The sequence below is a fragment of the Nerophis ophidion genome, linkage group LG12, assembly GCF_033978795.1.
Source record: "Nerophis ophidion isolate RoL-2023_Sa linkage group LG12, RoL_Noph_v1.0, whole genome shotgun sequence".
Taxonomy (NCBI): Eukaryota; Metazoa; Chordata; class Actinopteri; order Syngnathiformes; family Syngnathidae; genus Nerophis; species Nerophis ophidion.
In genome coordinates, this window is record NC_084622.1 from 23,919,255 (window position 1) to 23,943,543 (window position 24,289).

General features: G+C 42.4%; 1 protein-coding gene across 1 annotated transcript in view; it reads left to right on the forward strand.

Moving 5' to 3' along the window:
• The window catches only part of LOC133563151 (sodium/potassium/calcium exchanger 1-like), a 38,940-nt gene extending 15,080 nt beyond the window's left edge, over positions 1–23,860 (forward strand). Inside the window, exons 3-10 of the mRNA XM_061917122.1 lie at positions 2,180–2,239; positions 2,340–2,448; positions 4,147–4,227; positions 5,861–5,958; positions 6,109–6,318; positions 6,387–6,476; positions 21,502–21,668; positions 21,928–23,860. Coding sequence (XP_061773106.1) covers positions 2,180–2,239; positions 2,340–2,448; positions 4,147–4,227; positions 5,861–5,958; positions 6,109–6,318; positions 6,387–6,476; positions 21,502–21,668; positions 21,928–22,177 — 1,065 coding nt within the window. The 3' untranslated portion in view covers positions 22,178–23,860. The remainder of the gene's footprint in view (positions 1–2,179; positions 2,240–2,339; positions 2,449–4,146; positions 4,228–5,860; positions 5,959–6,108; positions 6,319–6,386; positions 6,477–21,501; positions 21,669–21,927) is intronic.
• The last annotated feature ends 429 nt before the right edge of the window (positions 23,861–24,289 follow it).

Genomic DNA, 24,289 nt, shown 5'->3' on the forward strand with positions numbered 1-24,289 from the left:
TCAATGGTTTCGCGCAGGGCGTCGTTAAAGTTGTTAGTGAGGTTATCAATAGAGCCCACATACTTTGGGAATGGTGCCATTACCGAGGGCAGTAGGTCAGCAAGAGTTGTCGTTGTGGCTGTATTAATGTTGCGGCTGCTATAGCAGTTATTATTATTATTAGTTTGACGAACATGCGTCTGAACCTCGAATTTTATAAGGTAATGATCAGACAATACTTTAGTATACGGGAGTATCGTAACTTTGGAAACGGTGATGCCCCTGACAAGCACTAGGTCTATCGTATTACCGTTGCAATGCGTGGGTTCATTTATTATTTGTGTGAGACCACAGCTATCAATTACAGTCTGGAGCGCTACGCACGGTGGGTCCGATGGGGTATTCATATGGATATTAAAGTCCCCCATTATGATTATATTATCGGCGTGTGTCACTAGATCAGCAACGAACTATGAGAATTCATTAATAAAGTCCGAATAGGGCCCTGGGGGGCGGTAGATAACAGCCAGGTGTAGAGGCAGCGGTGTGACAGACCTCATAGTAAGCACCTCAAACGATTTATATTTATTATTTATGTTAGGACTAAGGTTAAAGTTTTCGTTGTATATTAGTGCAACCCCCCCACCCCTTTTGAGCGGACGGGCAATATGCGCATGTGTAAAGTTAGGAGGACATGCCTCATTTAGCGCAAAAAAGTCGTTTGGTTTAAGCCAGGTTTCGCTGAGACCGATGACGTTAAGATTGTTGTCTCTGATAATATCATTAACTAACAACGTTTTAGGAGACAATGATCTTATGTTTAAAAAACCTATATTATAGGTAGTGGGCTGTTTTAGGGAGTTTTTGATCAAATTATCCGTAGTAGCAATATTAATAATGTTGTGTTTATTATGCCCAGTGCATTTAGTATAGTTACGACCATATCTAGGAATTGATACGACAGGAATTTTCTGATTGTTTGATTGCTGCTTTGATAAACTGCACGCATCATAGTTAGCCACCTCAGTAACGGGGATTTTCCGATTGTTTGTTTGTTGCTTTGATAAACTGCACGCATCATAGTTAGCCACCTCAGTAAAACACATGTCCAACTCTGAAACACTCAAAGCAGAAAAAACTTGTTCTAATTTAACAGACTCCTTACCCAGACCAGTAGTCTCGCATTTTCCATCTAAATCCGTCTTCGGGATGGAGGAAAGTGGTGTTCTGTGGGGATTAGCCTTCTGCTTTGTTTTTAGCCCCGCTCGGCATCCGCGTTTCCGATCACACCGCTGGCGTCTGCTCCGTAGACGGCCCCCGCTGCTACTAGACTCCCCTGCTTCACAGGCCGCTGGATGTAGCCGCCGATGTATTCCCATGCTAGTTAGCATGTTTAGCACGCCCGCGTCTATCAGTCCAAAACGGCCCGATGTGTCCACATCCAGAAGTGTCTGGCGGTCGTACGTGATCACGGAGTGACCACGATGTGAGCCAGCCATAAAGTTTGTGGAATTGTCCGGTATTTCTGCCAAATGTTCCATCTTTAGCAGGATCTCCTCGAGAGCGCAGCCCGTCCGGGCGCCGCAGAGACATACTGTAATAACTTAAAGTAAATAATGAAGATTAAAAAACAATTACAAACAAAAAATACAAAAAATAAAAACATTTACTACTGGACGACATCCCACTGGGGTGAGTTTTTCCTTGCCCTTATGTGGGCCCTACCGAGGATGTTTTTGTGGTTTGTGCAGCCCTTTGAGGTACTTATGATTCAAGGCTATATATTTAAACATTGATTGATTGATTGATTGACTAAAAGCTTACCTTTTTTATATTTGCATAGTATGTATATATTATTAATGTTGTAAATAAAAATATTTATATATCAAGAAAGGGTGGTCCGAAAGAGGTAGACATTTTTCAGAGGTCTCAAGAAGGTAACAAAAAAAAGAGTGTGTGCGTGTGTGTGCGTGTGTGTGCGTGTGTGTGCGTGTGTGTGTGTGTGTGCGTGTGTGTGCGTGTATGTGTGTGTGTGTGTGTGGAGGGAGGGGGTTATCGGACAGGAAGAAAAGCTCTAACTTGGGGAAAACTCATTTGGCGCTGTTAATTGGTCAACAAGTACAAATCTCTAGTCTTTTTCAGACTTTTTTCTTGGGAGATATAAATGTATCGACATGGTATCAACAATTATTGCACACAGATGAATGGAGACGGTGAAGATAAGTCCCCTCCTTCGCCAGAAGACAAGAATTGGTTAAAGGTAAACCTGCAAGTATCATTCTTCACTCTGACATTTCATCCTTTGTCAAGGATGAAACATTATCATAACAATATTTTCAGTCGTCTATGTCTCTCCCCAGTTGAAGCCAGCTCTTCAACGTGGTGGAAGTTCTGCGTCTTTGCACAACAGCACCATGAGGAACACCATCTTTCAACTGATGATCCACACCTTAGACCCCCTGGGAGAAGGTGAGCCCCCCCAAAAAACAGCATTAATAGGTTATATTTTTTCATCATTTTTGTTTTTATTATGAGCGATTTTTTTGACATGCATTCGCTGTAAGAATGTGTGATATATAAGTTTATCACGTCTTGGTCATACAAGAAACCTATAAAAAAATAGCAGTAATATCGCAGCATTACAAAACCAGTGAAGTTGGCACGCTGTGTAAATCGTAACCAAAAACAGAATACAATGATTTGCAAATCTTTTTCAACTTATATTCAATTGAATAGACTGCAAAGACAAGATATTTAATGTTCGAATTGGAAAACTTTGTTATTTTTTGCAATTATTTGGATTTTGATGCCTGTAACATGTTTCAAAAAAGCTGGCACAAGTGGCAAAAAAGACTGAGAAAGTTGAGGAATGCTCATCAAACACTTATTTGGAACATCCCACAGGTGAACAGGCTAATCGGGAACATGTGGGTGCTTCCATGATTCGGTATAAAAGCAGCTTCCATGAAATGCTCAGTCATTCACCAACAAGAATGGGGTAAGGGGCACCACTTTGTGAACAAACGTGTGAGCAAATTGTCCAACAGTTTAAGAACAACATTTCTCAACCAGCTAGCTACTGCAAGGAATTTAGGGATTTCACAATCTACAGTCCATAATATCATTAAAATATTCAGAAAATCTGGAGCAGGGCTTAAAACCAACATTATTGAATTGAAACCGGACATCAGTGTGTAAAGGCTATCACCACATGGGCTCAGGAACACTTCAGAAAACCACTGTCAGTAACTACAGTTTGTTGCTACATCTGTAGGTGCAGGTTTTGGAGCAACATATGTTACCAACCAAGCAAGGTCTTTCTCATGAACGCCCCTGCTTATTTCAGCAAGACAATGCCAAGCCACATTCTGCATATGTTACACAGCGTGGCGTCATAGTAAAAGACTGCAGTTGCAACTGGCCTGCCTGTAGTCCAGACCTGTCTCCAATTGAAAATGTGTGGCGCATTATGAAGGCTTAAATACCACAAGGGAGACCCTGGACTGTTGAACAACTTAAGGTGTACATCAAGCAAGACTGGAAATTAATTCCACCTGAAAAGCTTCAAAAGTTGGTCTCCTCAGTTCCCAAATGTTTACTGAGTGTTGTTAAAAGGAAAGGCCATGCAACACAGTGGTAAAAATGCCCCTGTGACAACTTTTTTGCAATGTGTTGCTGCCATTAAATTCTAAATGAATGATTATTTGCAAAAAAAATAAGTTTCTCAGTTTGAACATCAAATATCTTGTCTTTGCTGTCGATTCAATTGAATATAGGTTGAAAAGGATTTAGAAATTATTTTATTCTGTTTTTATTCACGATTTACACGACGAGCCAACTTCATTGGTTTTGGTTTTTTTTTTTAAAAATGTAAAAAATTTTTTTTATTAATAAGCAATTGAATTCAGATAATTTAGATGCCACTGTATTTGATAATAAAACTATATATTTTTTATTTTGGTGTCTCTGTTGTATTGTTTGTGATGCTTGATAATATTCATTACATTGCATTTTTCTGTGTGTTGATGTTGATGGATAAATGATTGTGTCTTCTTAGTGAGTCAATCATTTCTCCATTCATGTGTGAAAAGATCTTATTTACACGGCAGAATGATTCATTTGCCCCACATTATGTTTTGTTTCATGCTGGCCTGGATATTTGTGCAGGGAAATTCAAGGACAAGGCCGAGAGTCTAAATAATGTTGTAAAACGGAAGACTGGCGACAAAATATCATCAAAAAGTGAAGGTAAGGTGCAAAATATGAAGTTAATCTTCGTTGTTTTTGTTCATTGAGGCTTCATTTTCACAATATGTTTATTTTTGTGACGTATCCTTGCATTTCCTTATACTGGGAAACTGTTGTTTGAACTGCATGAAAGAGATAACGTAGTGCAGTTGACCATCTAAACTACAAAATCCATACAATAATATTTATACATAAATAGCAACACTAAATTGGCCCTAGTGTGTGAATGTGAGTGTGAATGTTGTCTGTGTTGGCCCTGTGATGAGGTGGCGACTTGCAACTGGGATAGGCTCCAGCACCCCCACTACTCCTAATATATATATATATATATATATATATATATATATATATATATATATATATATATTATTGGCCCTGCGAGGTGGCGACTTGTCCAGGGTGTACGCCGCCTTCCGCCCGATTGTAGCTGAGATAGGCACCAACGCCCCCCGCGACCCCAAAGGGACAAGCGGTAGAAAATGGATGGGTGGATGTATAGTATGTGTATATATATGTATATATGAATGTGTACATACACACATGAGTGTGTATTTATGTATGTACATATGTGTATATATATATTTACATATATATATGTATGAATGTATATACGTGTATATATACAGTATATGTATATATGTGTATATATATATATACAGTATGTATATATGTATATATGTATATACATGTGTATATATACATATATATATATGTATATATACACATGTATATACATATATACTTATATGTATATAAGTATATATGTATATACATGTATATATATATATATATACTTATATACATATAAGTATATATGTATATACATGTGTATATATACATATATATGTATGTATACACATGTATATACATATATACATATATACATATATATATATATACATATATACATATATATACATATATACATATATATATATATATATATACATACGTACGTATGTATGTACTATGTATGACAGTATGTATGACATACTGTTTGATGTGATATATTGTGGTCTCCATAAACATTATACAGATGTTTTAAATAATATTGTGTTATTAGTTCATTCATAAATACTCTTTAAAATGTTCAAATATCAACGTTTGATATTAGCTTGGTAGACAATGCATAAATGGTCAACTTGCATTCATTGTATTTTAGGCATGGATGTTAAATAATAGGGCAGCACGGTGGCAGAGGTGTTAGTGTGTCTGCCTCACAATACGAAGGTCCTGAGTAGTCCTGAGTTCAATCCCTGGCTCGGGATCTTTCTGTGTGGAGTTTGCATGTCCTCCCCGTGACTGCGTGGGTTCCTTCCAGGTACTCGGCTTCCTCCCACCGCCAAAGACATGCACCTGGGGATAGGTTGATTGGCAACACTAAATTGGCCCTAGTGTGTGAATGTGAGTGTGAATGTTGTCTGTCTATCTGTGTTGGCCCTGTGATGATGTGGCGACTTGTCCAGGATGTACCCCGCCTTCCGCCCGAATGCAGCTTGGATAGGCTCCAGCACCCCCCACAACCCCAAAAGGGACAAGTAGTAGAAAATGGATGGATGGGATGTTAAATAATAATAAAGAGCCTCTGTGAATGATCCACTTTCTGGAGTTTTTCGTGTGTTTGTTATTGTAGATGAAGATGAAGATGAAGACGAAGATAAGAAGCAGGAGGAGAAAGAGGCTGAAGCTGCTCCAGAGAGCGAGAAGAAGGAGGCCCCAGAAGACAAGAAGGTATTCTCAGTCTCCAAGCATGTGATGCTGCATAACAAAAAGCCCAGAAGTCAGTCTTTGATTCCTTTATATGTAAGAGAAGCCAACATGCACACCTTCTTGCTCTTACCACACCTGCGTCCATTATTGCGTGGTGTCACAACATGGCAGGAGGACCAGCCTGCAGAAGAGGAAGAGTCTGGGGAGGACGGCGATGACGACGACAGCGATGAAGACAGCGATGATTCCAGTGACGATGAGAACGAGGATGAGCCTTTGTCTTTAGAGTGGCCTGAAACTCTACGTAAACAAATCACCTATCTCATCCTGCTGCCCATCGTCTTCCCTCTCTGGCTCACTGTTCCCGATGTCCGCAAACAGGTGACAAATGATACAGTGGGTCCGATCATCAAAAGATGTATTTCAGTTTGTTTTGTTGTTTTTGACAGAGTTCCAGGAATTATTTTGCGGCCACCTTCCTGGGCTCCATTCTGTGGATCGGCATCTTCTCCTACCTCATGGTGTGGTGGGCCCATCAGGTACAGTAGGTCGAGAAGACACTGCATTAGGTACACCATCCCATCACTAGCACATCTAATGAGGAGAAGTGTAATATTGCCTTATATGTAGGGGCGGCGTGGCTCGGTTGGTAGAGCAGCAGTGTGTGAATGTGTGTGTGAATGGGTGAATGTGGAAATAGTGTCAAAGAGCTTTGAGTACCTCGAAAGTAGAACAGCGCTATATGTTGAGAGGTCCGATAATGGCTTTTTTGCCGATATCCAATATTCCGATTTTGTCCCACTTTTGATTACCGATTGTGATATCAACCGATACCGATATATACAGTCGTGGCATTAACACATTATTATGCTTAATTTTTTTGTGATGCCCCGCTGGATGCAAGGTTTTACAAAATAAATCAACTCAAGTTATGGAAAAAAATGCCAACATGGCACTGCCATATTTATTATTAAAGTCACAAAGTACTGTTTTTTTTCAACATGCCTAAAAACAGCAGCTTGGAATTTGTGACATGCTCTCCCTGAGAAAGCATGAGGAAGTTGAGGTGGGCGGGGTTGGGGGGTCGGGGAATTGTGACGTGGGGGGTAGGGGGGTAGCGGGGGTGTATATTGTAGTGTCCCCGGAAGAGTTAGTGCTGCAAAGAGTTCTGGGTATTTGTTCTGTTGTGTTTATGTTGTGTTACGGTGTGGATGTTTTCCCAAAATGTGTTTGTCAGTCTTGTTTGGTGTGGGTTCACAGTGTGGCGCATATTTGTAACAGTGTTAAAGTTGTTTATACGGCCACCCTCAGTTTGACCTGTATGGCTGTTGACCTCGACTGCGGATGTTGTGGATAGGTGGAAGGAATACTTCGAAGACCTCCTCAATCCCACCAACACGTCTTCCTATGAGGAAGCAGTGCCTGGGGAATCTGTGGTGGACTCTCCTATTTCTGGGGCTGAGGTCGCTGAGGTAGTTAAAAAGCTCCTCGGTGGCAAGGCCCCAGGGGTGGATGAGATCCGCCCGGAGTTCCTTAAGGCTCTGGATACTGTGGGGCTGTCTTGGTTGACAAGACTTTGCAGCATCGCGTGGACATCGGGGGCGGTACCTCTGGATTGGCAGACCGGGGTGGTGGTTCCTCTCTTTAAGAAGGGGGACCGGAGGGTGTGTTCCAACTATCGTGGGATCACACTCCTCAGCCTTCCCGGTAAGGTTTATTCAGGTGTACTGGAGAGGAGGCTACGTCGGATAGTCGAACCTCGGATTCAGGAGGAACAGTGTGGTTTTCGTCCTGGTCGCGGAACTGTGGACCAGCTCTATACTCTCGGCAGGGTTCTTGAGGGTGCATGGGAGTTTGCCCAACCAGTCTATATGTGCTTTGTGGACTTGGAGAAGGCATTCGACCGTGTCCCTCGGGAACTCCTGTGGGGAGTGCTCTGAGAGTATGGGGTATCGGACTGTCTTATTGTGGCGGTCCGTTCCCTGTACGATCAGTGCCAGAGCTTGGTTCGCATTGCCGGCAGTAAGTCGAACACATTTCCAGTGAGGGTTGGACTCCGCCAAGGCTGTCCTTTGTCACCGATTCTGTTCATAACTTTTATGGACAGAATTTCTAGGCGCAGTCAAGGCGTTGAGGGGTTCCGGTTTGGTAACCGCAGGATTAGGTCTCTGCTTTTTGCAGATGATGTGGTCCTGATGGCTTCATCTGACCGGGATCTTCAGCTCTCGCTGGATCGGTTCGCAGCCGAGTGTGAAGCGACCGGAATGAGAATCAGCACCTCCAAGTCCGAGTCCATGGTTCTCGCCCGGAAAAGGGTGGAGTGCCATCTCCGGGTTGAGGAGGAGACCCTGCCCCAAGTGGAGGAGTTCAAGTACCTAGGACTCTTGTTCACGAGTGAGGGAAGAGTGGATCGTGAGATCGACAGGCGGATCGGTGCGGCGTCTTCAGTAATGCGGACGTTGTACCGATCCGTTGTGGTGAAGAAGGAGCTGAGCCGGAAGGCAAAGCTCTCAATTTACCGGTCGATCTGCGTTCCCATCCTCACCTATGGTCATGAGCTTTGGGTCATGACCGAAAGGATAAGATCACGGGTACAAGCGGCCAAAATGAGTTTCCTCCGCCGTGTGGCGGGGCTCTCCCTTAGAGATAGGGTGAGAAGCTCTGCCATCCGGGAGGAACTCAAAGTAAAGCCGCTGCTCCTCCACATCGAGAGGAGCCAGATGAGGTGGTTCGGGCATCTGGTCAGGATGCCACCCGAACGCCTCCCTAGGGAGGTGTTTAGGGCACGTCCAACTGGTAGGAGGCCACGGGGAAGACCCAGGACACGTTGGGAAGACTATGTCTCCCGGCTGGCCTGGGAACGCCTCGGGATCCCCCGGGAAGAGCTAGACGAAGTGGCTGGGGAGAGGGAAGTCTGGGTTTCCCTGCTTAGGCTGTTGCCCCCGCGACCCGACCTCGGATAAGCGGAAGATGATGGATGGATGGATGATGGGCTGTTGACCAAGTATGCCTTGCATTCACTTGTGTGTGAAAAGCCGTAGATATTGTGTGACTGGGCCGGCACGCCTTTAAGGTTTATTGGTGCTCTGTACTTCTCTCCGTGTACCACTCCGTACAGCAGCGTTTTAAAAAGTCATGAATTTTACTGTTTGAAACCGATACCGATAATTTCCGATATTACATTTTAAAGCATTTATCAGCCGATAATATCGGCGGTCCGATACTATCGGACATCTCTAGCTATATGAGTATAACCCATTTATATTGGTTAGGGCCAAACTTTTTCCACTGAGGGCCACACACTGAAAAATCTAAGGACTCGGAGGACATTTTGATATGTTTTGCTTTCAAAAGTAATAAAATAGGTAGATTTGAAAAAAAAAAACAACACATATTCAATGCAGTCAGTCGTCCATCGCCAAGTTTACAACTTTATTCTATTGCAAAACATTTTTCGTGAAAAAAAGCACAATCTACATATTTTTGGCATAAATTAAACATTTTCAGTCATAAAAAAATGCTAGATTAACTAAAATTCCTCAATACTACAATAGTATTGGCCACGAGATGAGACCAAACCAATAAGAACGCGCTGTTCAGTATTGTGGCCACTGATTGGCTCAGCCTCACCAGCATCTAGCCCCGCCTTTTTGAGTTTAAAGGTGACGATGTGGGTGTTATTTCATGTACAGAGGGCTCTAATAATGTTGACAGTTGTATTCAGAAAGTATTTTATGCTTCATCTATTAAAGTATTGGCTTTTTAATTAATAATTCCTATTATTCTATGTGTATTTGTTGTTATGTTAACAATTCAACATGTGCACTACATTACACTTGCTTGCTCTTTGATTTAGTGCTGTCAATCAATTAAAAAAAGAGTGATGTCTTTGTAATTAATCTCTTTTAATCTCACCTCAAAATGATGAAAAAAGCCCCAAACTTGAGGTATTTTCATTTAAATTCATCACAAAAAAGTGGCTTTATGAAGTCATCTATTATTTTCAACAGTCAAAGTAAAAAAAAACTTAGTTGAAATTCACATCACGTGTAATTTCATTAATCTAATAGTAAATGTTTTGATTTATATGATATTAATATATAAATAATTTGTTTATCTAACAATATGTGATGTTATATGAAGAATGAATACATACTGCTATACATACATTCTATATGTGACAAAGATTGTCTTCTAAAAAATGATATTTGACCTCTTAAGGCCCAAGTTGTTTGTTTACATGCTTTTTTTTATTTGTCTTTGCTATTTGCACTTATTGGACCCTAATTAGAATAAAAACTAAGAATCATCTTTTTATTTGATATTAGTCCATAAGTACACAAACGTGTACTTAATGTTTAATGACAATTCTTATCTTTACACTTTTTTTCCCCAAATTCCATTGTATGTTATATTCTTCTGACACCACCAGATGGCAGTATAAGTGTCCACATAAGCGGCCATAACTCAGTAGTGTACACAATTTGGAAATGAGAGCTAAATAAGAGCTTGTACTGGATCAGCTGAGACCCCTGGTGGCTCCTTCCCTGGATCTTCTACAGCAGGGGTCACCAACATTTTTTAAACCAAGAGCTACTTCTTGGGTACTGATTAATGCAAAGGGCTACCAGTTTGATACACACTTAAATAAATTGCCAGAAATAGCCAATTTGCTCAATTTACCTTTAACTCTATGTTATTAATAATAATTAATTATATTTATCTTTGTGGAAAAACTGATCATCTTAATGATTTCTCACAATAAATATATATAGAAACAGATAAATATCAATATGCAACACGTTATTTTTATATTTTCTCCAAGTGCACATTTTTCAAATTGAACATTTTCAAATGATCACTTCCAAGACAGTCTTGTGAAAGCACAATATCCCATTTTAACTAGCTAGCCACTAACATTTTTTAACAAATCTTACTTTGCACCATATTTGTACAAATAATACGTCATGTAAAATACAAAAGTCAACTCTCAAATCTTTAAATAAATAATGTCACACTTTGAACTGGACACCAAATCTGTTATCTGTTTCTTTGTCAGTTAGTGGGAAGCCTGGAATTGTTGTTAAGTAGTGTGTTGTACTCTGGCGTGTAACTTGACACTGCAACTCTGAGTGAGTCTTGCAGATGTGCATCAGTGAGGCGTGTTCTGTTTGTTCTTGATGAAGTTCATGTCAGAAAAGGCTGATTCACAAAGATAAGTTGAACCAAACAGGCTTGCAACCTTCATAGCTGCTGCGCATACACCACTGTACTTTTTTGTGTCAACAAGGTACCAAAAGTTTGGTGCAGCCTGGTGGGCTTTAAATTTTAAATTGTCAGGAAAGAGGAAGGAATTTAAAAGGTAAAAAGGTATATGTGTTTAAAACTCCTAAAATAATTTTTATAGATTTATTTTTTCTCAAAAATTGTCTTTCTGAAAGTTATAAGAAGCAAAGTAAAAAAATAAATGAATTTATTTGAACAAGTGCAGACCAAGTCTTTAAAATATTTTCTTGGATTTTCAAATTTTATTTGAGTTTTGTCTCTCTTAGAATTAAAAATGTCGAGCAAAGCGAGACAAGCTTGCTAGTAAATAAATACAATTTAAAAAATAGAGGCAGGTCACTGGTAAGTGCTGCTATTTGAGCTATTTTTTTAGAACAGGCCAGCGGGCTACTCATCTGGTCCTTACGGGCACCGTGTTGGTGACCCCTGCTCTACAGTTTGCATATCAGCCCCATGTAGGAGTGGATGATACTGTTATCTACCTGCTGCATCGTGCTCACTCTCACCTGGATGGTGGGAAGGCCACTGTGAGGATCATGCCCTTTGATTTCTCCAGTGCCTTTAACACCATTCAGCCAATTCTGATGAGTGACAAGTTCATCCATTGTCTCCTGGATCACTGATTACTTGTCTGACAGGCCCCAGTTTGTGCGACTGGGGAGCTCCCTGTCAGATACTGTGGTCAGTGGTGTAGGTGCTCCACAGGGGACTGTCCTGTCTCCTTTCCTGTTCACCCTGTACACTTCCAGTACAGTTCCAGGTTCTACCACCTGCAGAAATATTCTGACGACTCTGCTGTGGTCGGGTGTGTCAGAGAAGGAAAGGAATTGGAGTACAGGACACTGATCGCTGACTTTGTGGAGTGGTCTCAGGCGAACCATCTGGTCCTTAACGTGGACAAGACCAAGGAGCTTGTCATCGACTTCAGGAAGAGTATGACCATCAAGATTCAGGGTTGGGAGGTGGCAGTGGTGGGGAGCAGAGGTGGGTAGAGTAGCCAGAAATTGTACTCAAGTAAGAGTACTGTTACTTTAGAGATTTATAACTCAAGTAGAAATAAGGAGTAGTCACCCAAATATTTACTTGAGTAAAAGTAAAAAGTATGCTGTGAAAAAACTACTCAAATACTGAGTAACTGATGAGTAACCTGTTTGTTTAATGATTACGGAAACAAATAATGCACAAAAACATAAAAATAGCAACGAGCAAATTCAGAGCCAGGAATATCTCTTAAGCAACTAAAACAGTAATATATATTAAATAATAGTACATTAAAATAAAAAAAAATTAAGGCAAATTGAACCACAATAACTTAACAGCACCATAGGCTCAGTAGGCATTCAATGATTGATTGATTGATTGAAACTTGTACTAGTAGATTGCACAGTACAGTACATATTCTGTACAATTGACCACTAAATGGTAACACCCCAATAAGTTTTTCAATGTTAATCAATTACTTAATAAATGACCAAGTCGAGGTGATCTACCTCATATATACATACACACACGTCATATATATATATATATATATATATATATATATATATATATATATATATATATATATATATATATATATATATATACATACATTTATATAGACAGTATATAATTTACATTTATTTATTTTGCTAATGTATGTTAAAGTTGTTTTGATGAATATACATGCATGTTTAACATATAGATTCCTATCTTTCATGAAGACAAGAATATAAGTTGGTGTATTACCTGATTCTGATGACTTGCATTGTAGTTTTGATAACGTCCACGTTTTCAAATGGAGAAGAGAAAAAAAGTTCCTCCTTTCCGTCTAATACCACATGAAACTCGTTGTTTTTTAACATCTTATTTGTCCAGCTTCCATATTCGTTTTTATACACTTTACAAGAAATACATTGGCGGCAAACTCAGTATCTTGCTAGCTTATTTGCACTGTCTTTCGGAGACTCTTATTTTGTTAACGCAGGCGCGATGGAGCGGCACTTTTATTGTGAAGACAGGAACTGTGCGATCAGTCTTTAAGCTTTTGACGTGAAGTACGGTTGAAATAAAAAGTGTCTTTTTTCATTTGCACTTTTGATTGATTGATTGAAACTTTTATTAGTAGATTGCACAGTATAGTGCATATTCCGTACAATTGACCACTAAATGGTAACACCCCAATAAGTTTTTCAACTTGCTTAAGTCGGGTTTCACGTGTGACGGTCATGTGACTGCCTGGCTCTGTTTGATTGGTCCAACGTCACCAGTTACTGCATGTGATTGGTGAAACGCAGTAATGCGTAGATCCTATGTTGGAAAACCAAAACAAACATTAATAGATCGATTAAAAAAAGTAGCGAGTAGCGAGCTGAATGTAGATAAATGGAGCGGAGTAAAAGTAGCGCTCAATCCATCCATCCATTTTCTACCGCTTATTCCCTTTCGGGGTCGCTGGCGCCTATCTCAGCTACAATCGGGCGGAAGGCGGGGTACACCCTGGACAAGTCGCCACCTCATCGCAGGGCCAACACAGATAGACAGACAACATTCACACTCACACACTAGGGCCAATTTAGTGTTGCCAATCAACCTATCCCCAGGTGCATGTCTTTGGAAGTGGGAGGAAGCCGGAGTACCCGGAGGGAACCCACGCAGTCACGGGGAGAACATGCAAACTCCACACAGAAAGATCCCGAGCCTGGATTTGAACCCAGGACTGCAGGACCTTCGTATTGTGAGGCAGACGCACTAACCCCTCTCCCACAGTGAAGCCCAAAAGTAGCGTTCCTTCTCTATAAATATACTCAAGTAAAAGTAAAAGTATTTTGCATAAAAACGACTCTAGAAGTACAATTTATCCCAAAAGTTACTCAAGTAGATGTAACGGAGTAAATGTAGCGCGTTACTACCCACCTCTGCCTGGGAGTTCATTTGAGTAGCAGACTGGACTGGAAGGACAACTGCTATGCTGTTTTCAAGAAGGGAATGAGCAGAATCTTTTTCCAGAGTAAGCTTAGATCCTTTAATGTGTGCAGCAAGCTGTTGGAGATCTTTTATCAGTCTGTTGTGGCCAGTGCCCTGCACTTCGCAGTGGTTTGTTGGGGGAGCAGCACCACCAAAAGGGACTCAAACCGGATCGATAAACTGATCCGGAAAGCCGGCCAAACCATTGGCTCGCAGTTGGAGGCGTTTGTGTCAGTGAGGGACAGGAGGACACTGAACAAACTGCTGGCCATCATGGACAATCCTGCCCACCCACTCCACCAGACAATTGTGGGACAGCGTAGTTCATACTCCAACAGGCTCTTTCAGCTTCCTTCCCGCACTGTGTGATTCAAGAATTCCTTCATTCCGCACTCCATCCAGCTGTATAATCACTCTCCATACAGCAATAGATAATATCCGTCTATTACCTGACACCTTCTATGTCAGCTACCTCTCTTTGTTTTTAATGTCTATATTCTATTTTCTGCTGGATTTACTCTCTTTTTTATGCTGGGGCTGCCACATATACTGTAATATTGTACATGGTAATTGGTATATATTGTATATATGTTATAGACATAATATATCTGTATATATAATATACTGTACACATATTAAGTATATATTGTATATATTCGCAGATATGTTATATTTATATTGCTATATCTAGTCTATTTATACCTGCAATTTCCTTTCCATCCTTACACTTTCCATCATTGTAACTGAGCTACTGTGTTGAACAATTTCCCTTGTGGATCTTTAAGTTTGTCTAAGTCTAAGTCTAAGTCTCTGAAAGGTGCTGTCCCCGCATGTGGCAACTAAGCCTTCAGAGGTGTTAATACCTAATGCAGCTGAGATAGGCTTCAGCATCCCCCGCTACCCTGAAAGGGACAAGCGGTTGAAAATGGATGGATGGATGAATAGTTCTGTTTTCTTGATTTTTTTTGTGATAGCACCAGAGAGGAACAGTGTGACGATAACCACACAACCAACAGTGTGAGAATGTAACCGTTTAAAGCAAAGTTGGGCAAACACTTTGACTCAGGGGCCACATTGTGAGAAAAAAAATGTGTCTGTGGGGCCAAAATGTATGTGTGTATGAATGATATATACACGTTTAGCTGTAAAAATCTGCTGTACAGTATGTGTGTTAAGGTCCCTTTTTTCCAGGAACACTAATACTAACAGTCACAATGTCCAATAGTTTTGAAAATTTCATGACAGCTAGACCACCTCAAAAAAAGGAATGGAATTTTAATTTTTTTTTTACTGAATGGGACATTCAAAATGTACATGAAAATGAAGAAAATGGGATTTACAATATTAACTATGAACAATAAAACACTGAATATTGCAAACATATGAGAGGCCTACTGAAATGAGATTTTCTTATTTAAACGGGGATAGCAGGTCCATTCATTGTGTCATACTTGATCATTTCGCGATATTGCCATATTTTTGCTGAAAGGATTTAGTAGAGAACATCGAAGATAAAGTTCGCAACTTTTGGTCGCTAATAAAAAAGCCTCGCCTGTACTGGAAGTAGCAGACGATGTGCGCGTGATGTCACGGGTTATGGAGCTCCTCACATCCTCAGATTGTTTACAATCATGGCCACCAGCAGCGAGAGCGATTCGGACTGAGAAAGTGACAATTTCCCCATTAATTAGAGCGAGGATGAAAGATTCGTGGATGAGGATAATGAGAGTGAAGGACAAGAAAAAAAAAAAAGACAGGGCAGTGGGAGCGATTCAGATGTTATACACACATTTACTAGGATAATTCTGGAAAATCCCTTATCTGCTTATTGTGTTACTAGTGATGTAGTGAGATTATAATGTTGTACCTGAAAGTCGGAGGGGTGTGGTGACCGCCAGTGTCTCTGAGGGAAGCCACGTCTCTCGACGAGGCGAAGCGAAGGCAGCCATTGGGGCTGAGCTTCCCCCCCCCCCCCTCGACGGTGGAAGCATCCCACGTTCAGGGGTGGCTGGTCGGAGGAGGCAAGAGAGTCCGCAGCTGCCTCTTTGACAGGTGCACGAGAAATGACGCAAGCTCCGCTCATGTCTACAGTAAGAGCCGACTTATTACCACAATATTCTCACCGAAACCTGCCGGCTGACATGTGGTAGGGAACCATGTTCGCTTGACCGCTCTGTTCTTCACCTTCGGGAATGTAAACAAGGAAACACCGGCTGTTTTTGTGTTGCTAAAGGCAGCCGCAATACACCGCTTCCCACCTACATCTTTCTTCTTTGACGTCTCCATTATTAATTGAACAAATTGCAAAAGATTCAGCAACACAGATGTCCAGAATACTGTGTAATTATGCGATTAAAGCAGACGACTTATAGCTAGGATCGGGCACGCGTCATCATACCGACGTTTTCAACAGGATACTTCGCATGAAATTTCAAATTGCAATTTAGTAAACTAAAAAGGCCGTGTTGGCATTTGTTGCAATGTTAATATTTCATCATTGTTATATAAACTATCAGACTGCGTGGTCGGTAGTAGTGGGTTTCAGTAAGCCTTGAACATCGCTCCTCTTTTACTTCTCAGTAAACGTCGCTCCTCGATAGACATCTTTTACAATCAAGCAAAACAAAACAAAATTTTAACAACCGCACAATATGAATGCAAAGTGTAATAAACACCTACAATATGATATATTATTACTCTTATATACAGGAATTTGTTGTAAAAATCTGCTTCCGCATCTGTTCCTGACATAGATGTTTCGGGCTGGCTGCTCTAAAAACAAACCCCGCCCACTCTTGCTTTGTTCCTGGTCTGAGCTGCTGTGACGTGGATTACCGTAATAACTCGTATACACTCAAAAGAGCAGATTTCACACATTGAAACACTTTCTATAGTTCAAGATTTACGGTAATTTATAAACAGCACTGCACATCATAATGGCGGCTACAGTTTTCATGTTAAAGGTCTAAAAAAAATTAGTAGAATGTCTGGCGGGCAGGATTGAAAATCCTAATGGGCCGCATGTGGCCCATTAATGTAGCTGTACTTTGCCCAGGTCTGGTTTAAGGCCTCCCCTACTCTGAAAAAAAAAAAATAAAAAAATAAAAAAATAAAAAAAAATTCTGAAGTATACTTGGGGAGTTTCCTGCTCACTACAGTTTAGTCCTCCTCTCTGAGCTGCCACCTTACCGTGGTAGAGGAGTTTGCGTGTCCCAATGATCCTAGGAGCTATGTTGTCTGGGGGCTTTATGCCCCCTGGTAGGGTCTCCCAAGGCAAACTGGTCCTAGGTGAGGGACCAGACAAAGAGCAGCTCGAAAACCTCTATGAAAAGTAAAAACAAAGGACCCAGATTTCCCTCGCCCGGACGCGGGTCACCGGGGCCCCCCTCTGGAGCCAGGCCCGGAGGTGGGGCACGATGGCGAGCGCCTGGTGGCCGGGCCTGTACCCATGGGGCCCGGCCGGGCACAGCCCGAAGAGGCAACGTGGGTCCCCCCTCCAATGGGCTCACCACCCATAGCAGGGGGCATAGAGGTCGGGTGCAATGTGAGCTGGGTGGCGGCCGAAGGCAGGGCACTTGGCGGTCCGATCCTCGGCTACATAAGCTAGCTCTTGGGACGTGGAACGTCACCTCACTGGGGGGAAAGGAGCCTGAGCTAGTGCACGAAGTAGAGAAATTCCGGCTGGATGTAGTCGGACTCACTTCGACGCACAGCAAGGGCTCTGGAACCACTTCTCTTGAAAGGGGCTGGACTCTCTTTCACTCTGGCGTGGCCGGCAGTGAGAGGCGACGGGCTGGGGTGGCAATTCTGGTTGCCCCCGGCTTAAAGCCTGCACGTTGGAGTTCAACCCAGTGGACGAAAGGGTAGCCTCCCTCCGCCTTCGGGTGGGGGGACGGGTCCTGACTGTTGTTTGTGCTTACGCACCAAACAACAGTTCAGAGTACCCACCCTTTTTGGGTACACTCGAGGGAGTACTGGAGAGTGCTCCCCCGGGTGATTCCCTTGTCCTACTGGGGGACTTCAACGCTCATGTTGGTAACGACAGTGAAACCTGGAGAGGCGTGATTGGGAAGAATGGTCGCCCGGATCTGAACCCGAGTGGTGTTTTGTTATTGGACTTCTGTGCTCGTCACAGTTTGTCCATAACAAACACCATGTTCAAACATAAGGGTGTCCATATGTGCACTTGGCACCAGGACACCCTAGGCCGCAGTTCCATGATCGACTTTGTTGTTATGTCATCGGATTTGCGGCCTCATGTTTTGGACACTCGGGTAAAGAGAGGGGCGGAGCTTTCTACCGATCACCACCTGGTGGTGAGTTGGCTGCGATGGTGGGGGAGCAGCTTCGGCGGTCACAGAGGCAAAAACTCGGACATGGGAAGAGTTTGGGGAAGCCATGGAAAATGACTTCCGGATGGCTTCAAAGCGATTCTGGACCACCATCCGCCGCCTCAGGAAGGGGAAGCAGTGCACTATCAACACCGTGTATGGTGCGGATGGTGTTCTGCTGACCTCAACTGCGGATGTTGTGGATAGGTGGAAGGAATACTTTGAAGACCTCCTCAATCCCACCAACACAGTCTTCCTATGAGGAAGCAGTGCCTGGGGAATCTGTGGTGGACTCTCCTATTTCTGGGGCTGAGGTTGCTGAGGTAGTTAAAAAGCTCCTTGGTGGCAAGGCCCCAGGGGTGGATGAGATCCGCCCGGAGTTCCTTAAGACTCTGGATGCTGTGGGGCTGTCTTGGTTGACAAGACTCTGCAGCATCGCGTGGACATCGGGGGCGGTACCTCTGGATTGGCAGACCGGGGTGGTGGTCCCTCTCTTTATGAAGGGGGACCGGAGGGTGTGTTCCAACTATCGTGGGATCACACTCCTCAGCCTTCCCGGTAAGGTTTATTCAGGTGTACTGGAGAGGAGGCTACGCCGGATAGTTGAACCTCGGATTCAGGAGGAACAGTGTGGTTTTCGTCCTGGTCGTGGAACTGTGGACCAGCTCCATACTCTCGGCAGGGTTCTTGAGGGTGCATGGGAGTTTGCCCAACCAGTCTACATGTGCTTTGTGGACTTGGAGAAGGCATTCGACCGTGTCCCTCGGGAAGTCCTGTGGGGAGTGCTCAGAGAGTATGGGGTATCGGACTGTCTTATTATGGCAGTCCGATCCCTGTACGATCAGTGTCAGAGCTTGGTCCGCATTGCTGGCAGTAAGTCGGACACGTTTCCAGTGAGGGTTGGACTCCGCCAAGGTTGCCCTTTGTCACCGATCCTGTTCATAACTTTTATGGACAGAATTTCTAGGCGCAGTCATGGCATTGAGGGGTTCCGGTTTGGTGGCTGCGGGATTAGGTCTCTGCTTTTTGCAGACGATGTGGTCCTGATGGCTTCATCTGGCCGGGATCTTCAGCTCTCACTGGATCGGTTCGCAGCCGAGTGTGAAGCGGCCGGAATGAGAATCAGCACCTCCAAATCCGAGTCCATGGTTCTCTCCCGGAAAAGGGTGGAGTGCCATCTCCGGGTTGGGGAGGAGACCCTGCCCCAAGTGGAGGAGTTCAAGTACCTAGGAGTCTTGTTCACGAGTGGGGGAAGAGTGGATCGTGAGATCGACAGGCGGATCGGTGCGGCGTCTTCAGTAATGCGGACGTTGTACCGATCTGTTGTGGTGAAGAAGGAGCTGAGCCGGAAGGCAAAGCTCTCAATTTACCGGTCGATCTACGTTCCCATCCTCACCTATGGTCATGAGCTTTGGGTCATGACCGAAAGGATAAGATCACGGGTACAAGCGGCCGAAATGAGTTTCCTCCGCCGTGTGGCGGGGCTCTCCCTTAGAGATAGGGTGAGAAGCTCTGTCATCCGGGAGGAACTCAAAGTAAAGCCGCTGCTCCTTCACATCGAGAGGAGCCAGATGAGGTGGTTCGGGCATCTGGTCAGGATGCCACCCGAACGCCTCCCGAGGGAGGTGTTTAGGGCACGTCCAACCGGTAGGAGGCCACGGGGAAGACCCAGGACACGTTGGGAAGACTATGTCTCCCGGCTGGCCTGGGAACGCCTCGGGATCCCCCTGGAAGAGCTAGAAGAAGTGGCTGGGGAGAGGGAAGTCTGGGCTTCCCTGCTTAGGCTGCTGCCCCCGCGACCCGACCTCGGATAAGCGGAAGAAGATGGATGGATGGATACAGTTTAGTCTCTAACTGTAGGAACTGAAATTCAACGTATTTTGCCTTTTAACTAAAGTTAACTTAACAGGTTGGAAAACTTTTTTCTTAAGCGACGCCCCAGGGGAACCATACCTCTGACTAAAAAAAAAAAAATCCTCAAAAACCAGCTCTTCACTGTCAGCGGTAGCTATACAATTCCGCCAAGTGGCTCTGGACTTGGACATTTACAGTCGTGGTCAAAAGTTTACATACACTTGTAAAGAACATAATGTCCTGGTTGTCTTGAGTTTCCAATAATTTCTACAACTATTATTTTTTTTGTGTTAGAGTGATTGGAACACATACTTGTTGGTCACATTCATGAAGTTTGGTTCTTTTATGAATTTATAATGGGCCTGTTGAAAATGTGACCAAATGTGCTGGGTCAAAAGTATACATACAGCAATGTTAATATTTGGTTACAGGTCCCTTGGCAAGTTTCACTGCAATAAGGTGCTTTTGTTAGCCATCCACAAGCTTCTGGTTGAATTTCTGACCACTCATCTTGAAAAAAAATGGTGCAGTTCAGCTAAAAGTGTTGGTTTTCTGACTTGTTTCTTCAGCATTGTCCACACATTTAGCAGGACTTTGGGAAGGCCATTCTAAAAACCTTAATTCTAGCCATTCCTTTACCACTCTTGACGGCTTTTTGGGGTCATTGTCCTGTTGGAACACCCAACTGCGCCCAAGACCCAACCTGATGATTTTAGGTTGTCCTGCAGAATTTGGAGGTAATCCTCCTTCTTCATTGTCCCATTTACTCTCTGTAATGCACCAGTTCCATTGGCAGCAAAACAGGCCCAGAGCATAATACCACCACCATCATGCTTGACTGTAGGGATGGTGTTCCTGGGATTAAAGGCCTCACCTTTTCTCCCCCAAACATATTGCTGGGTATTGTGGCCAAACAGCGCAATTTTTCTTTCGTCTGACATCACATGGACAAAGTTAAGACCTTCGGGAGGAAAAGTTCGGTGGTCAGATGAAACAAAAATTGATTTGTAGAAATGATTGGAAACTCAAGACATCCATGACATTATGTTCTTTACACGTGTATGTGATGAACAAACATGCTGGCTAAGTGTTGGAAATCAATCAGCTGCAAAATTCACGCAGCTGAATTCTTGTTTTTTTGTAGGTGGGTGAGACCATAGGCATCTCCGAGGAGATTATGGGCTTGACTATACTGGCTGCAGGGACGTCCATCCCTGACCTCATCACCAGTGTGATCGTGGCCCGTAAAGGCCTTGGCGACATGGCCGTGTCCAGCTCTGTGGGCAGTAACATCTTCGACATCACTGTGGGGTGAGCGCTACCAACACACCTTTCTGTCTTTTGTTGTGCTTTTCATGGCTTCTAATTAATGGACAAATTGAGTTAATTGTGACTAAATTGGAAATTTCAAATGTGAGTTAGTTTGTCCTGGACTGCTAGGTGACAATTAAATAGCAAGAGGGGTCTCACACAGGGCGCCATTGAAGCTACTGCCAAGATCTTACCTATCAATAGAGACCGAGAGTCATTTATCAAACTTTAAAATCTTTATCTTCCCGCCTCTTGAAAGTCTGCCGGTGCCGTGGCTCATCTACTCGGCCATCCACGGTTTGGTCCCGGTGGCCGTCAGTAGCAACGGGCTCTTCTGCGCCATCGTGCTGCTCTTCCTCATGCTCCTCTTCGTCATCGTCTCCATCGCGTGCTGCAAGTGGAAGATGAACAAGGCTCTGGGCTTCACCATGTTCCTGCTCTACTTCATCTTCCTGGTGCTCAGCGTCATGCTGGAGGACCGCATCATCATCTGTCCTGTTTCCATCTGAAGGGGGACACCACACTAATAACATAAAATCATGCATTGTCATATTTTGGTATCGATAGCCACTTTTTGTTGGCTTGTAAAATGTGATTTTCCAATCCAACAAAATACAAAGTCCAAATGATAAAGGCACTTGTAACATTTCTTTCAACATCTCTTCACGATGAAACAAATGAAGCTCTTCATTCAAGATTCTTTTGACAAGCTGAAAGAAAACACTGATGAGAGCCAATCTCTGGTGGATATTAAAAGCACAACGCAAAAATAAAACAGGACCCAATAGAGTCAGTCAATTACATTGGGATTGAAATGTAACACTGAACAAAGAGAAAGCGATAAAGTGCATCTTTGGTTCAAAAAAACACTGAAAAGAAATGTTACGGACTTATGAATATAGGAGTGTCTCAACTTTGACAAACAACTGCTGCATACATGACAGATGAATGGTCGCTGTTGTTTTGAACTTCAGTGTAGAATTAAAATTCCATGCAAATCTGATCATAGAACACTCATCCATTTTCTACCGCTTATTCCTTCTGGGTTGGCGGGGGGCGCTGGAGCCTATCTCAGCTACAATCGGGCGGAAGGCGGGGTACACCCTGGACAAGTCGCCACCTCATTGCAGGGCCAACACAGATAGACAGAGAACATTCACACTCACATTGTGTTTATTTAGAAAATAAAACAAATAACATAACCATTTTATTTTTATGCAATTTCATATAAATAGGTGTTCATCTTAACAAATGATGAATCACAAACAGTTACAATTGACATAGAAAGTGATGTTTTGGTCACAAGTGAAGGCTAATAATGTACATGCTATGAAACAATGTATATTCAAAGCAAGCACACGACTTTGTTCCTTGGTTCAAACTGCATCAAACTACAACTTTTCACTTTTGGATCAGTGTGGAGTCAGGGCAGGGCAGGGCAGGGCAGCGCTGTTTAGTTTTAAACCTGAAACCTCGCACATAACATTGTACTTTGTGCAAGCAGACCTGTTTTACCGTCACTTTTGCAATTAAATCTACAAAACACATCAAATGATGTACACATTTACATACCCAGTAGTGTTACAATATCATCAGAAGAATATAGTCATATATTTTCTATGTATTTTGATTGTACTGTACTAAGGACAACTGTCCTCGGTGGTCCCTTACAACACATTACATAACAAATCTCACATTTAAAAATTATATAGCGTTAAAACAAATCACATTAAAATCTCCCTTGTGGGTTCTTTTGGTACATTGTAAAAAAAAAAAAAATCATACATGAATAAACATTGTGCACATCGATGACTTGAGTGTTCCCTTTCTAATGACCATTACGATCTACTTCAGGGGTCCCAAAACTACAGCCTTGTTCACAAGTCCCAAGTTGATAATTGACAACATTAAGTTTGAATAATTGCTAATCTGATGCCGTGTAACAGATGATTCTTATATTGTTAGTCATTGACCGTGAGCATCGCACTGTTTTTGAAGTGCACAAAACCAACATGGGTACCAATTTTAACCAACCTTTCCCATCCATGGATCAAATAATGAAAAACCAACGCAGGAAGTTAATACATGTGATACAAAACCCACAACCTGCCCACTGAACTATGTGAACATTATAAAATATATACATAATGCAGAGGATTCTGGGAAATATTGTTTATTTTCAGACCGGGCCAACGCTAAAGATATATACACCTCTAATATATATATATATATATATATATATATATATATATATATATATATATATGTATATATATACACACACATACATATAGGGCTGGGCGATATTGGCTTTTATTAATATTGCGATATTTTTATGCCATATTGCAATATACGATATATATTACGATATTTTGCCTTGGCCTTGAATGAACACTTGATGCATATAATCACAGCAGTATGATGGTTCTATGTGTCTACATTAAAACATTTTTGTTCATACTGCATTAATGTATGCTGCTTTTAAACTTTCATGCAGAGAGGGAAATCACAACTAAGTCAATTGACCAAAACTGTATTTATTAAATACTCTTCATTCTCTCACGGGTGACTTTTTAAATGAAAGAACAAATTAATAGTGTTGCTACCTTTTTGTCGTAACA